Raw genomic sequence first — 13497 nt, 5'->3', positions numbered from 1 at the left:
ACAACCTGTTACACAAAAACATCAGGAGAACAGAGACTCTCTCACTTTAACACAGAAACTCTACTGCCTGGACTGTCCCTTTAAATACTCACGGGAATTTGAAACCTTCAGCTCTGAACTTAACTCGCTGATTTCTGCCGCTCACTGATTTCTGTCACTCACTGATTTGTTTTTTCCTCTGTTTAAAGGTGTGAATGTTCCAGTCCTTATCCAGTCTCCGAGTGTGGAACGTGTCACAGAGGGTCAGACTGCACGGTTACAGTGCACCGTGAGGAACGCCGCAGTGACAGACACTGATGTTCACTGGTACCGGGAGCTACCGGGGAAAGATAGGGAGAGAGTTTTAACACAGGATACAGGGAATAACATACACCGGGGCCCAGGTTTCACTGAGCGATTCCAGCCTTCCAGACACACCTCCAATAACAGCTTCATTCTGACAATCACCATGGTGCAGCCCAGTGACACTGCCGTCTATTACTGCTCAGTGTGGGGAGATATCACTGGCAATGGGACACAGCTGAAAGTAACCAGTAAGTCCAGTTTACATAACAATCTCCTGAAGTCATCACCACTTGTGACTGTGTGGGAAGTGAGTATGTGAGAAATATCACAAACCCCTGGGGTAAAGGGAACACATTAGAAAAATAGACTGGGTGATCTCATGCACTTTTCTCAAAGAATAAAAATTGTGCATCGCTCCTGATTTCTCAGTCTTCAATTCTTTGACATTTTCTCTGTTTCTCTATTTCTGTTTGTTTCTAATCTTTCTCCCTCTCCTTTGTTTACTCAGCTTTTTGTCAGAGTGCTGTCTCCAGCTGTTTCTGTTTTATATTCATTCTTGGTGGGCATTACTGGTTAGGGTCCATCCCTAGTTACCCTTCAGAAGGTGGTGGTGAAACAACCTCTTGATCTGTTGCAGCCCATGTGGTGTAGGTACATCCACAGTGCTGTCAGGATTGGAAATTCCAGGACTCTGACCCAGCGACAGTGAAGGAACGGTGATATATTTCCAAGTCAGGATGGTGAGTGACTGGGAGAGAAGCCTCCAGGTGGTGATGTCCCCCATGTGCCTGCTGCCCTTGTCCTTTTAGAGTCAAAGTCATCAAGCTGTAGAGTCACAGAGCGCAGAAATGGTAGAGGTTATGGGTTTAGAAGGTTCTGTTAAAGGAGCCTTGGTGAGTTGCTGCATTGCATCTTGTAGATGGTACACACGGCTGTCACTGTGCGTCCATGGTGGTGGGAGTGAATGTTTAATGTGATGGGTGGTGTCCCAATCAAACACATTGGCTTTGTTCTGGATGGTGTCAAGCTTCTTGAGTGTTATTGGAGCTGCACTCATCCAGGCAAGTGGAGAGTATTCCATTCCATTCCTGACTTGTACCTTGTAGGTGGTGGACAGGCTTTGGGGAGTCAGGAGGTGAGTTACCCTCTGCAGGATTCCCAGTCTCTGACCTACTCTTGTAACCATAGCTTTTACAGGGCCAGTCCAGTTCAGTTTCTGATCAATCGTAACCCCCAGGATGTTGACAGTGGGGGATTCAGTGATGGAAATGCCATTGAATGTGAAGGTTGCGATGGTTAGATCCTCTGTTGTTGGAGATGTTCATTGCCTGGCCCTTGTGTGGGGAAATGTTACCTTCCACATATCAGCCCAAGTCTGAATGTTGTCCAGGTCTTGCTGTGTGCAGGAACAGGCTGCTTCAGTAATGGAGGAGTAATGAATGGTCCAATCATTAATGAACATCCCCACTCCTGACCTTATGATGGAGGGAAGGTGATTGATGAAGCAGCTGAAGATGGTTGGGCCGAGGACACTACCCTGAGGAACTCCTGCAGTGATGTCCTGGAGCTGAGATGATTGACCTCCAACCATCTTCCTGTGTGCCGGGTATGACTGTGGATGGAGAGGAAAAGGTGAGGAAAGCAGTGAGCAGGGTGGGATTCAGGAAATTAGGGGTTTCTGGGAATACGATGGAGGACAAGAGAAATGAGCAGGGAAGCACTGGAGGCTGTGATCAGGGAGGAGGGTTGGGTGAGGTTTTGAGCTTGGCACACTGCTAGGTACCAGGAATAGGAAGAGTCTTAGGATGAGGAACATACATTAGCCGAGGCAACAGTGTCTACATCCTGTGAAAGACATTGCTAGAGGCTGGGATCTGTAGAAGGAGCAGAGCGAAGTTGCCTCTTTAGAATTGGGAGCCACATGTCGGGTCATTACATCTCCAGAAACAACTGTCTGGCTATCTGTTCAATATGCTACGGTTGATAGAGTTATCAGATGGGCTTATTATGGATGCTTGGCTGAGTTCCAAACTGACTATGGAGCTAATCAATTAGACAGTATCCACATGGTTTGAAGCAAAGTGCTCCTATTTATGACAGGCATTTCGGAAGTTTCAGGAATTTCCTTTTTTATGGTTTTTCAATGCCTGTTTGTGTACTTGAACACGTTTAAGAGATGTTAAAAGGAATAAAACTTTATCCATTGATATTTATTTGACACTTTTCTGAGGTTGTAAGATGAACAGTTTTTTTTTCTGAAGCAGGATTTCAAAGCCTCTTTGCTCTTTGAAATGTTTCTGAAACTGACACAATGATTTCCCAGACGTGTTTGTAGCACATTGCTTCTATGCGTGGAGAATACTGGGAGAGTGGGTGTGGAGCATGCATGGGGCAATGGAAGGGGCATGGAGCTGCAGCAAGCCTGAGGATCTGGAGGGATATGATGGGGCATGGAGGAGGCTTGAGGGTTATAAAGAAGAGTGGGATCTTGGAATGAATTTCCACAGGTCACTGAAGGGGGCAGGACAGGTCGATAATGGAGGGATAAGTTCCGGATCCCTGTGTCTCTTTTTACCAATTCCCAACATTCCCAGAAGGGGAAAATCCAGGCCATATTGATAGGATGGGGTAAAGAAGGGGATTAGCAGCAGTAAATCAGCCCGTGTGTGGTCACGCTGTAATTATTATACAGGAAATTTTAAACTTTATTCCTTTACTTTCACCTTTCATTCATCTTTTTAAACAATAACTTGAGTTCTTCCAACAATCAGCTGTGAAGATTGTGAAGTTTATCCGTTCGATAGTTTGTTTTCTGTGGGTGGGAATGTGCAGTGAATGGATAATATCAGCAAATTCTAGAACATTCAGCAGATCCCCTTTTGTCCCCTTATTCCCTCCCTCGTTGCAAACAACAATTTCCATGTTGGGAGATTGAGAGAATTCTCTGCAAATCATTATTGTAACCAGAAGGAGATTTCTAAAATGTTGCATTTCAAGTTCTATGATTTTTCTTTCTCAATATTAACAGCTCCATTGTCTGACCCAGTCCTCATGCAGTATCCAACAGTCAGCAAGGTGCCAGAGGGTCAGGCTGTCGACTTACAATGTGCCATGTACAATGCCAGTGTGATTGACACTGATGTCCACTGGCATTACCAGAGAGCTGGCTACCACACTGAGTGGCTGATCAGCCAGTTTGTGAATGGCACCATTACCAAGTCCCGGGATTCCCACCACCGTTTCCAGCCTTCCCGGAATGTCGGCAGCAACAGCTACATTCTGACCATTGTGAATGTGACCCTCAGTGATAAAGCTGTGTACAGATGCAGTGTGTGGAGCTACATCCATGGAGCAGGGACCCAGCTCAATGTCACTGGTAAGTCAATGCTGAGTGACTGGTGTGTGCCTGGAATGGAAGGAAGCAGACAGAATGGCAAGCTTTCAAATAACTCACAAACTCACAAGCTTTCAAATAAATCGGTTGGACTCAAACCTGTTGTTGTCAGACCTCTTATTGTGCTTACCCCAGTCCAACACCGGCATCTCCACATCTCAATCAGTAATGAGCCACAGCAGTCTTACAACCTGTTACACAAAAACATCAGGAGAACAGAGACTCTCTCACTTTAACACAGAAACTCTACTGCCTGGACTGTCCCTTTAAATACCCACAGGAATTTGAAACCTTCAGCTCGGAATTTAACTCACTGATTTCTGTCACTCACTGATTTCTGTCACTCACTGATTTCTGTCACTCACTGATTTGTTTTTCCTCTGTTTAAAGGTGTGAATGTTCCAGTCCTTATCCAGTCTCCGAGTGTGGAACGTGTCACAGAGGGTCAGACTGCACGGTTACAGTGCACCGTGAGGAACGCCGCAGTGTCACACACTGATGTTCACTGGTACCGGGAGCTACCTGGGAAAGATAGGGAGAGAGTTTTAACACAGGATACAGGGAATAACATACGCCGGGGCCCAGGTTTCACTGAGCGATTCCAGCCTTCCAGACACACCTCCAATAACAGCTTCATTCTGACAATCACCATGGTGCAGCCCAGTGACACTGCCGTCTATTACTGCTCAGTGTGGGGAGATATCAGTGGCAATGGGACACAGCTGAATGTAACCAGTAAGTCCAGTTTACATAACAATCTCCTGAAGTCATCACCACTTGTAACTGTGTGGGAAGTGAGTATGTGAGAAATATCACAAACCCCTGGGGTAAAGGGAACACATTAGAAAAATAGACTGGGTCATCTCATGCACTTTTCTCAAAGAATAAAAATTGTGCATCGCTCCTGATTTCTCAGTCTTCAATTCTTTGACATTTTCTCTGTTTCTCTGTTTCTGTTTGTTTCTAATCTTTCTCCCTCTCCTTTGTTTACTCAGCTTTTTGTCAGAGTGCTGTCTCCAGCTGTTTCTGTTTTATATTCATTCTTGGTGGGCATTACTGGTTAGGGTCCATCCCTAGTTACCCTTCAGAAGGTGGTGATGAAACAACCTCTTGATCTGTTGCAGCCCATGTGGTGTAGGTACATCCACAGTGCTGTCAGGATTGGAAATTCCAGGATTCTGACCCAGTGACAGTGAAGGAACGGTGATATATTTCCAAGTCAGGATGGTGAGTGACTGGGAGAGAAGCCTCCAGGTGGTGGTGTCCTCCATGTGCCTGCTGCCTTTGTCCTTTTAGAGTCAAAGTCATCAAGTTGTAGAGTCACAGAGCGCAGAAATGGTAGAGGTTATGGGTTTAGAAGGTTCTGTTAAAGGAGCCTTGGTGAGTTCCTGCAGTGCATCTTGTAGATGGTGCACACGGCTGTCACTGGGTGTCCATGGTGGTGGGAGTGAATGTTTAAAGTGATCGGTGGTATCGCAATCAAACACATTGGCTTTGTTCTGGATGGGGTCGAGCTTCTTGAGTGTTATTGGAGCTGCACTCATCCAGGCAAGTGGAGAGTATTCCATTACATTCCTGACTTGTACCTTGTAGGTGGTGGACAGGCTTTGGGGAGTCAGGAGGTGAGTTACCCTCTGCAGGATTCCCAGTCTCTGACCTGCTCTTGTAACCATAGCTTTTACAGGGCTAGTCCAGTTCAGTTTCTGGTCAATGGTAACTCCCAGGATGTTGACAGTGGGGGATTCAGTGATGGAAATGCCATTGAATGTGAAGGGGCGATGGTTAGATCCTCTGTTGTTGGAGATGTTCATTGCCTGGCACTTGTGTGGGGAAATGTTACCTTCCACATATCAGCCTAAGTCTGAATGTTGTCCAGGTCTTGCTGTGTGCAGGAACAGGCTGCTTCAGTAATGGAGGAGTAATGAATGGTCCAATCATTAATGAACATCCCCACTCCTGACCTTATGACGGAGGGAAGGTGATTGATGAAGCAGCTGAAGATGGTTGGGCCGAGGACACTACCCTGAGGAACTCCTGCAGTGATGTCCTGGAGCTGAGATGATTGAGCTCCAACCATCTTCCTTTGTGCCGGGTATGACTGTGGATGGAGAGGAAAAGGTGAGGAAAGCAGTGAGCAGGGTGGGATTCAGGTAATTAGGGGTTTCTGGGAATATGATGGAGGACATGAGAAATGAGCAGGGAAGCAATGGAGGCTGTGATCAGGGAGGAATGGGTGAGGTTTTGAGCTTGGCACACTGCTGGGTACCAGGAATAGGGAGAGTCTTAGGATGAGGAACATACATTAGCCGAGGCAACAATGTCCACATCCTGGGAAAGACATTGCTTGAGGCTGGGATCTGTAGAAGCAGCAGAGCCAAATTGCCTCTTTAGAGTTGGGAGCCACGTGTTGGGTCATTTCATCTCCGGAGACAACTGTCTGGCTGTCTGTTCAGTCTGCTCCTGTTGATAGAGTTATCAGATGGGCTTATTATGGATGCTTGGCTGAGTTCCAAACTGACTATGGAGCTGTCAATTAAACTGTATTAATATGGTTTCAAGCAAAGTGCCCCTATTTACGACACCCATTTCGGAAGTTTCAGGAATTTCCTTTTTTTGTGGTTTATCAGTGCCTGTTTGTGTACTTGAACACAGTTAAGAGATGTTAAAAGGAATAAAACTTTATCCATTGATATTTATTTGACCCTTTTCTGAGGTTGTAAGATGAATAGTTTTTTTTACTGAAGCAGAATTTCAAAGCCTCTTTGCTCATTGTGTCAGTTTCAGAAACATTTCAATGATTTCCCAGACGTGTTTGTAGCACATTGCTTCTATGCGTGGAGAATACTGGGAGAGTGGGTGTGGAGCATCCATGGGGCAATGGAAGGGGCATGGAGTTGCAGCAAGCATGAGGATCTGGAGGGATATGATGGGGCATGGAGGAGGCTTGAGGGTTATAAAGAAGAGTGGGATCTTGGAATGAATTTCCACAGATCACTGAAGGGGGCAGGACAGGTCGATAATGGAGGGATAAGTTCCGGATCCCTGTGTCTCTTTTTACCAATTCCCAACAATCCCAGAAGGGGAAAATCCAGGCCAGATTGATAGGATGGGGTAAAGAAGAGGATTAGCAGCAGTAAATCAGCCCGTGTGTGGTCACGCTGTAATTATTATACAGGAAATTTTAAACTTTATTCCTTTACTTTCACCTTTCATTCATTTTTTAAACAATCACTTGAGTTCTTCCAATAATCAGCTGTGAAGATTGTGAAGTTTATCCGTTGAATAGTTTGTTCGCTGTGGGTGGGAATGTGCACTGAATGGATAATATCAGCAAATTCTGGAACATTCAGCAGATCCCCTTTTGTCCCCTCATTCCCTCCCTCGTTGCAAACAACAATTTCCATGTTGGGAGATTGAGAGAATTCTCTGCAAATCATTATTGTAACCAGAAGAAGATTTCTAAAATGTTGCATTTCAAGTTCTATGATTTTTCTTTCTCAATATTAACAGCTCCATTGTCTGACCCAGTCCTCATGCAGTATCCAACAGTCAGCAAGGTGCCAGAGGGTCAGGCTGTCGACTTACAATGTGTCATGTACAATGCCAGTGTGATTGACACTGATGTCCACTGGCATTACCAGAGAGCTGGCTACCACACTGAGTGGCTGATCAGCCAGTTTGTGAATGGCACCATTACCAAGTCCCGGGATTCCCACCACCGTTTCCAGCCTTCCCGGAATGTCGGCAGCAACAGCTACATTCTGACCATTGTGAATGTGACCCTCAGTGATACAGCTGTGCACAGATGCAGTGTGTGGAGCTACATCCATGGAGCAGGGACCCAGCTCAGTGTCACTGGTAAGTCAATGCTGAGTGACTGGTGTGTGCCTGGAATGGAAGGAAGCATACAGAATGGCAGAGTGCTCATCCAGGCCTTCATTCCAAAGATTGAATTAGGTTGGGCTGGTTCAGAAGTCAGGTCTGGAGGGGCATAAGTGAGAAAGAGGATCACAGAATGGCAGAGGAGACCATTCGGCCCATCATGTCTTCTCTGTCCTTCTCAGCTCACACCATTCCCCTGCCTTCTCCCTGGAACCCTGAACATTTCTCCACTTTAGATAACACCAAGTTTAAGTCAACAGGTTTATTTGGCAGCAAAAGCCACCAGCTTTCAGAGCTCTGCTCTTTCATTGGGTAAGTGAGAGTTCTGTTCATAAACAGGGTATATAAAGATACAAATTCAATTTACAAAGTAATGGTTGGAATGCGAGTCTTTCCTGGTCATCAAGTCTTGAAGTCACTGACAATGTGAGTGGAGATTGGGCCAAGCACAGGTTAAAGAGATGTCTCCATCACGACAGTTGTTGTGATATTGCAAACCCAGGCAAGTTGTGGGGGTTACAGATAGAGTGACATGAGCCCAAGTTCCTGGTTGAGACCGTGCTGATGTGTGCGGAACTTGGCTCTCAGTCTCTGCTCAGCAATTCTGCGTTTTCGTCTGTCGTGAAGGCCACCTTGGAGAACGCTTACACGAAGATCAGAGGCCGAATGCCCGTGACCGCTGAAGTGTTCACCAACAGGAAGAGAACAGTCTTGCCTGGCGATTGTCGAGCGATGTTCATTCATCTGTTGTAGTAGCGTTTGCATGGTCCCCCCAGTGTACCATGCCTCAGGACATCCTTTCCTGCAAGTGTATATATCGTGTACCTGGTGGATTGTGTTCTCACGTGAGATGATGGCATCCATGTCGAGCATCCAGCATGTCTTGCAGAGGTTGCTGTGGCAGGGTTGTGTGGTGTCGTGGTCACTGTTCTCCTGAAGGCTCGTTCGTTTGCTACGGACAATGGTGTGTTTGAGGTTGTGCGATTGTTTGATGGCAAGAAGTCGGGCTTGCAAAATCTCACTATCTGTCCTGGCCCAAACCACTCACTGTGTGAATCTGTCTCCACCACACTCTCAGACAGTGTATTCCGGATCATAACCACTCGCTGTGTGAATCTGTCTCCACCACACTCTCAGACAGTGCATTCCGGATCCTAACCACTCGCTGTGTGAACCTGTCTCCACCACACTCTCAGACAGTGCATTCCGGAACCTAACCACTCGTTGTGTGAAAATGTTTTTCTTAATTTTGCTTTGATAAATTACTTTATTTTGATTCCCTGTGGTTCTCGATCCTTGCACAATGGGAGCAGTTTCTCCTGATCTCTCTGTCAGACCTCCAGTGATTTTGAATGTGTCAAATTTGAAGAAATGAGAAAGGATCTAAAAAGAGTGAATAGAGACAGGCTGTTCTCTGGCAAGGATATGATTGGTAAGTGGGAGGCCTTCAAAGGAGAAATTTTGAGAGTGCAGAGTTTGTATGTTCCTGTCAGGATTAAAGGCAAAGTGAATAAGAATAAGGAACCTTGGTTCTCGAGGGATATTGGAACTCTGATAAAGAAGAAGAGAGAGATGTATGACATGGATAGGCAACAGGGAACAAATAAGATACTCGAGGAGTTTAAACAATGCAAGAAACTATTTATGAAGGAAATCAGGAGGGCTAAAAGAAAACATAAGGGTGCTTTGGCAGTCAAGGTGAAGGGTAATCCTAAGAGCTTCTACAAGTATATTAAGAGCAAAAGGATCGTAAGGGATAAAATTGGTCCTCTTGAAGATCAGAGTGTTCAGCATTGTCTGGAACCAAAAGAAATGGGGGAGATGTTATATGGGTTTTTTGCATCCGTATTTACTAAGGAAACTGGCATGGAGTCTATGGAAATAAGGCAAACAAGTAGGGAGGCCATGAAACCTATACAGATTGAAGGGGAGGAGGTGCTTGCTGTCTTGAGGCAAATCAGAGTAGATAAATCCCCAGGATCGGACAGGGTATTCCCTCAGACCTTGAAGGAGACGAGTGTTGAAATTGCAGGGATCTGGCAGATATATTTAAAATGTCGGTGTCCACGGATGAGGTGCCGGATGATTGGAGGATAGCTCATGTTGTTCCATTGTTTAAAAAAGGCTCAAAAAGTAATCCGAGAAATTATAGCTGGTAAGTTTGACGTCAGTAGGTAAATTATTGGAAGCAGTACTAAGAGATAGGATCTACAAATATGGGATATGCTCGGCGCAACTTGTGGGCCAAATGGCCTGTTTGTGCTGTAGTTTTTCTATGCTCTATGTTCTATGTTCCAATACCTGGATGGACAGGGATTTATTAGGGAGAGTCAACATGGTTTTGTGCATGGTAGGTCAAGTTTAATCAATATATTAGAGTTTTTCAAGGAGGTTACCAGGAAAGTGGATGAAGGGAAGGCAGTGGATGTTGTTTACATGGACTTCAGTAAGGCCTTTGACAAGGTCCCGCATGGGAGGTTAGTTAGGAAGTTTCAGTTGCTAGGTATACATGGAGAGGTAGTAAATTAGATTAGACATTGGCTCAATTGAAGAAGCCAGCGAGTGGTAGTGGAGGATTGCTTCTCTGAGTGGAGACCTGTGACTAGTGATGTGCCACAGGGATCAGTGCTGGGTCCATTGCTGTTTGTCATCTTTACCAATGATCTGGATGATAATGTGGTAAATTGGATCAGGAAATTTGCTGATGATACAACGATTGGAGGTGCAGTGGACAGTGAGGAAGATTTTCAAAGCTTGCAGAGGGATTTAGACAAGCTAGAAAAATGGGATAAAAATGGTTGAGGGATTTAACGCAGACAAGTGTGAGGTATTACACTTTGGAAGAAGAAATCAAGATAGAACATACAAGGTAAATGGTAGGACACTGAAGAGTGTAGTAGAACAGAGGGATCTGGGAATACAGGTACAGAATTCCCGAAAAGTGATGTCACAGGTAGACAGGGGTCGTAAAGAGTGCTTTTGGTACATTGGCCTTTATAAATCAAAGTATTGAGTGTAAGAGTTGGAATGTTATGGTGAGGTTGTCTCAGACATTGGTGAGGCTGAATTTAGAGTATTGTGTGCAGCATTCGTCACCTAATTACAGGAAGGATAGTAATCAGTTTGAAAGAGTGCAGAGAAGGTTTACAAGGATGTTGCCAGGACTTGAGAAACTGAGTTACAGAGAAAGGATGAATAGTTAGGACTTTATTCCCTGGAGTGTAGAAGAATGAGGGGAGATTTGATAGAGGTGTATAAGATTTTGATGGGTATCGATTGAGTGAAAGCAAGCAGGCTTTTTCCACTGAGGCTAGAGGAGAAAAAAACTAGAAGACATGGGTTAAGGGTGAAGGGGGAAAGGTTTAAAGGGAATATTAGGAGGGCATCTTCACACAGAGAGTGGTGGGAGTGTGGAATGAGCTACCGGATAAAGTGGTAAATGCGGGGTCACTTTTAACATTTAAGAAAAACTTGGACAGGTACATGGGTGAGAGGGGTGTGGAGGGATATGGTACAGGTACAGGTCAGTGGGACGAGGCAGAAAAATGATTCGGCACAGACAAGAAGGGCCAAAGGGCCTCTTTCTGTGCTGTAGTGTTCTGTGGTTCTATGGTTCAAATCTCCTCTCCACCTTCTCTCCCCCATGGAAATCAGTCCTAATTTCTACAATCCTTCTCCAAAGCCCAGGGGACTGTGTGCTTTATTAACTGCTCTCTCCACCTGTCCTGTCAGCTTCAATGAATTATACATTCACACACTCAGCTGCCTCTGTTTCTGCGTCCCCTTTAGATTTGTAACCCTTATTTACATTGTCTCTTTATGTTCTTCCCACCGACATGTATCTCCTCACATTTCTCTGTGTCGGACTTTATCTGCCACCTGTCTGCCCACTCTAACATTTTGTCTCTGTCCTATTGAATTTCCAAACGATATTCCTCACTGTTTCCACTATTCTCAAGTTTCAGATCACCCATAAATGTTGAAATTGTGCTCTGTACGCTAAGGGCTCGGTCATTCATGTATCTGAGGAAAAGCAAGATCCCAGCACTCAGCCCTGGGGAACTCTACTACAAATGATGGCTGACCTTGGGCTGCAACTCCATTCGCTGCCTGCTCACCGTACGGCCATAAGACCATCAGATATAGGAGCAGAATTAGGCCACTCGGCCCATCGAGTCTGCTCTCCCGTTTAATCATGGCTGATAGGATTTTTATCCCCATTCCCCTGCTTTCTCCCCATAACCCCTGATCCCCTTATTGATCAAAAACCTGTCTATTTCTGTGTTAAAGACACTCAATGACCTGGCCTCCACAACCCTGTGTGGCAATGAGTTCCACAGATTCCCCACTCTCTGGCTGAAGAAATTCCTTCTCATCTCAGTTTTAAAGGAGTGTTCCTTCACTCTGAGGTTGTGCCCTCGAGTTCCAGTCTCTCCCACCAGTAGAAACATCCTCACAACGTCCACTCTATCTGGGCCTTTTTTAATTACACCGACCTTTAGATAGCATCAGCATCCTTTTGTTATATTTTAGACAGACAATGTAGGTTCCAAATCAATACTAACTTCAGCACATTGTCGATGGAAGAAATGTACCCAACTTCAAGTTTAATTCCTGGGGTTGAAATTGCAGAGGTGCGTCTGCCAACTCCAGTTAAACCCCATCTCTCTGTCACCGTATCTCTGAATTCCCCGACAGAGCAGGGGTCTCTGCCCTGCTGTACGACTGATCTTTGGACTTGTTTCAGATCCATAAAAAAAGGCAACAATGTTAGAGGAAGAAGCCATTCTGTGGCACTGGCCTTTCATTCCAGGCTGTTAACTTGCCACGTATGAAAGGGACAATTTTACCCGAATGTGTTCAGCAGAAACTGACGGAAACAGGTTCTGTCTGATTTTATTTCCATTCCGGTCGATGTACATTACTCAAACTGAAGCTGTAGTGTGTGTAACAGTCTCATATTTTACAGAAGAATCATCCGACAATAATCCCTCGACTTCATATCCCGATGTGTTCAGCCTGGCTATCATTCTGTCCTTGGTTGTCTTGTTCTGCGTTGCTCTGCTCACAGTTTATCTTGTGAAAAAGAGGTTCTGTTCAGCAAGGAACTCCACACCAAGGTAAATATGATTCATCTTGTGTCTGTTGCTGTAACTGGACAGGGGCACTATTTTATAACTTGCTGCTTTTAGTGAGGAGTAACTTTTCCCTTGTAGTGTACAGTTCATGTGGAGTGACCTGCTACTGATGAGAGCCACACATGTCCAGATACTCAACTGGTGCCAGTCATCTCCAACTGTCACAGCATCACACTGACTCCAGCACTGACCAACAGGCACCTAACTGCTGCTGAGAGTCAGGAAGGTTTGAACAGTTAAAGTACGAAACATCACCCTCAGGGTTTTAAGTGCTGGATAATTCCCCACCGAGCCCACCTAGTGAACTCGATCAGAGCGCTGGTTTCATGCCTGTGTCTCGCTAGCTGCACAGTCCCTCATGATGCTCAGACCAAGTGAGAACAGTTCGAATGGACACTCTGTGTAAGCAGCCTACTTCAGCCATTACCCTCCCCACAAGGAAACAATCCAATCATATTTACCCATCCTGATCAAGCTTCCCAGCATGCCTTCTGATTTTGGTCAAATTCTTTGTGTTATTGCTAGAGCAAGTTCTGTTTATTTAGGGAATGAATCGATCGATCTTGTTCATTCGTGAAATCTTCCATAAAAAACTCAGATGGGAAATCCATGTTGAAAAATCTGAACTGCATCTCCACCCAGAGTGTGAATATTACAGCGCTATTCTGTGGTAAAGCCTCAATGAAGCTAATGTGTGGTATTTCTTTAGGGATCCTGATGGAGACCAGGACCCTGTGTCCGCAACAGTGGATAGTAAGTAAACTAATTCAATCATTATTGCAAAGTTTGGCAGGAATT

General features: G+C 45.2%; 1 protein-coding gene across 1 annotated transcript in view; it reads left to right on the top strand.

Annotated features, from left to right (window-relative positions):
• The window catches only part of LOC145350501 (basement membrane-specific heparan sulfate proteoglycan core protein-like), a 138735-nt gene that overhangs the window by 88916 nt on the left and 36322 nt on the right, over window positions 1-13497 (top strand). Inside the window, exons 6-9 of the mRNA XM_080199699.1 lie at window positions 204-533; window positions 3314-3661; window positions 4070-4423; window positions 7190-7537. Coding sequence (XP_080055825.1) covers window positions 204-533; window positions 3314-3661; window positions 4070-4423; window positions 7190-7537 — 1380 coding nt within the window. The remainder of the gene's footprint in view (window positions 1-203; window positions 534-3313; window positions 3662-4069; window positions 4424-7189; window positions 7538-13497) is intronic.

Source organism: Carcharhinus amblyrhynchos, chromosome 12 (assembly GCF_965287045.1).
Source record: "Carcharhinus amblyrhynchos chromosome 12, sCarAmb.v2.hapA, whole genome shotgun sequence".
Taxonomy (NCBI): Eukaryota; Metazoa; Chordata; class Chondrichthyes; order Carcharhiniformes; family Carcharhinidae; genus Carcharhinus; species Carcharhinus amblyrhynchos.
The sequence above is the reverse complement of the archived record's forward strand: the minus strand, read 5'-3'. Positions and strand labels throughout refer to the sequence as shown.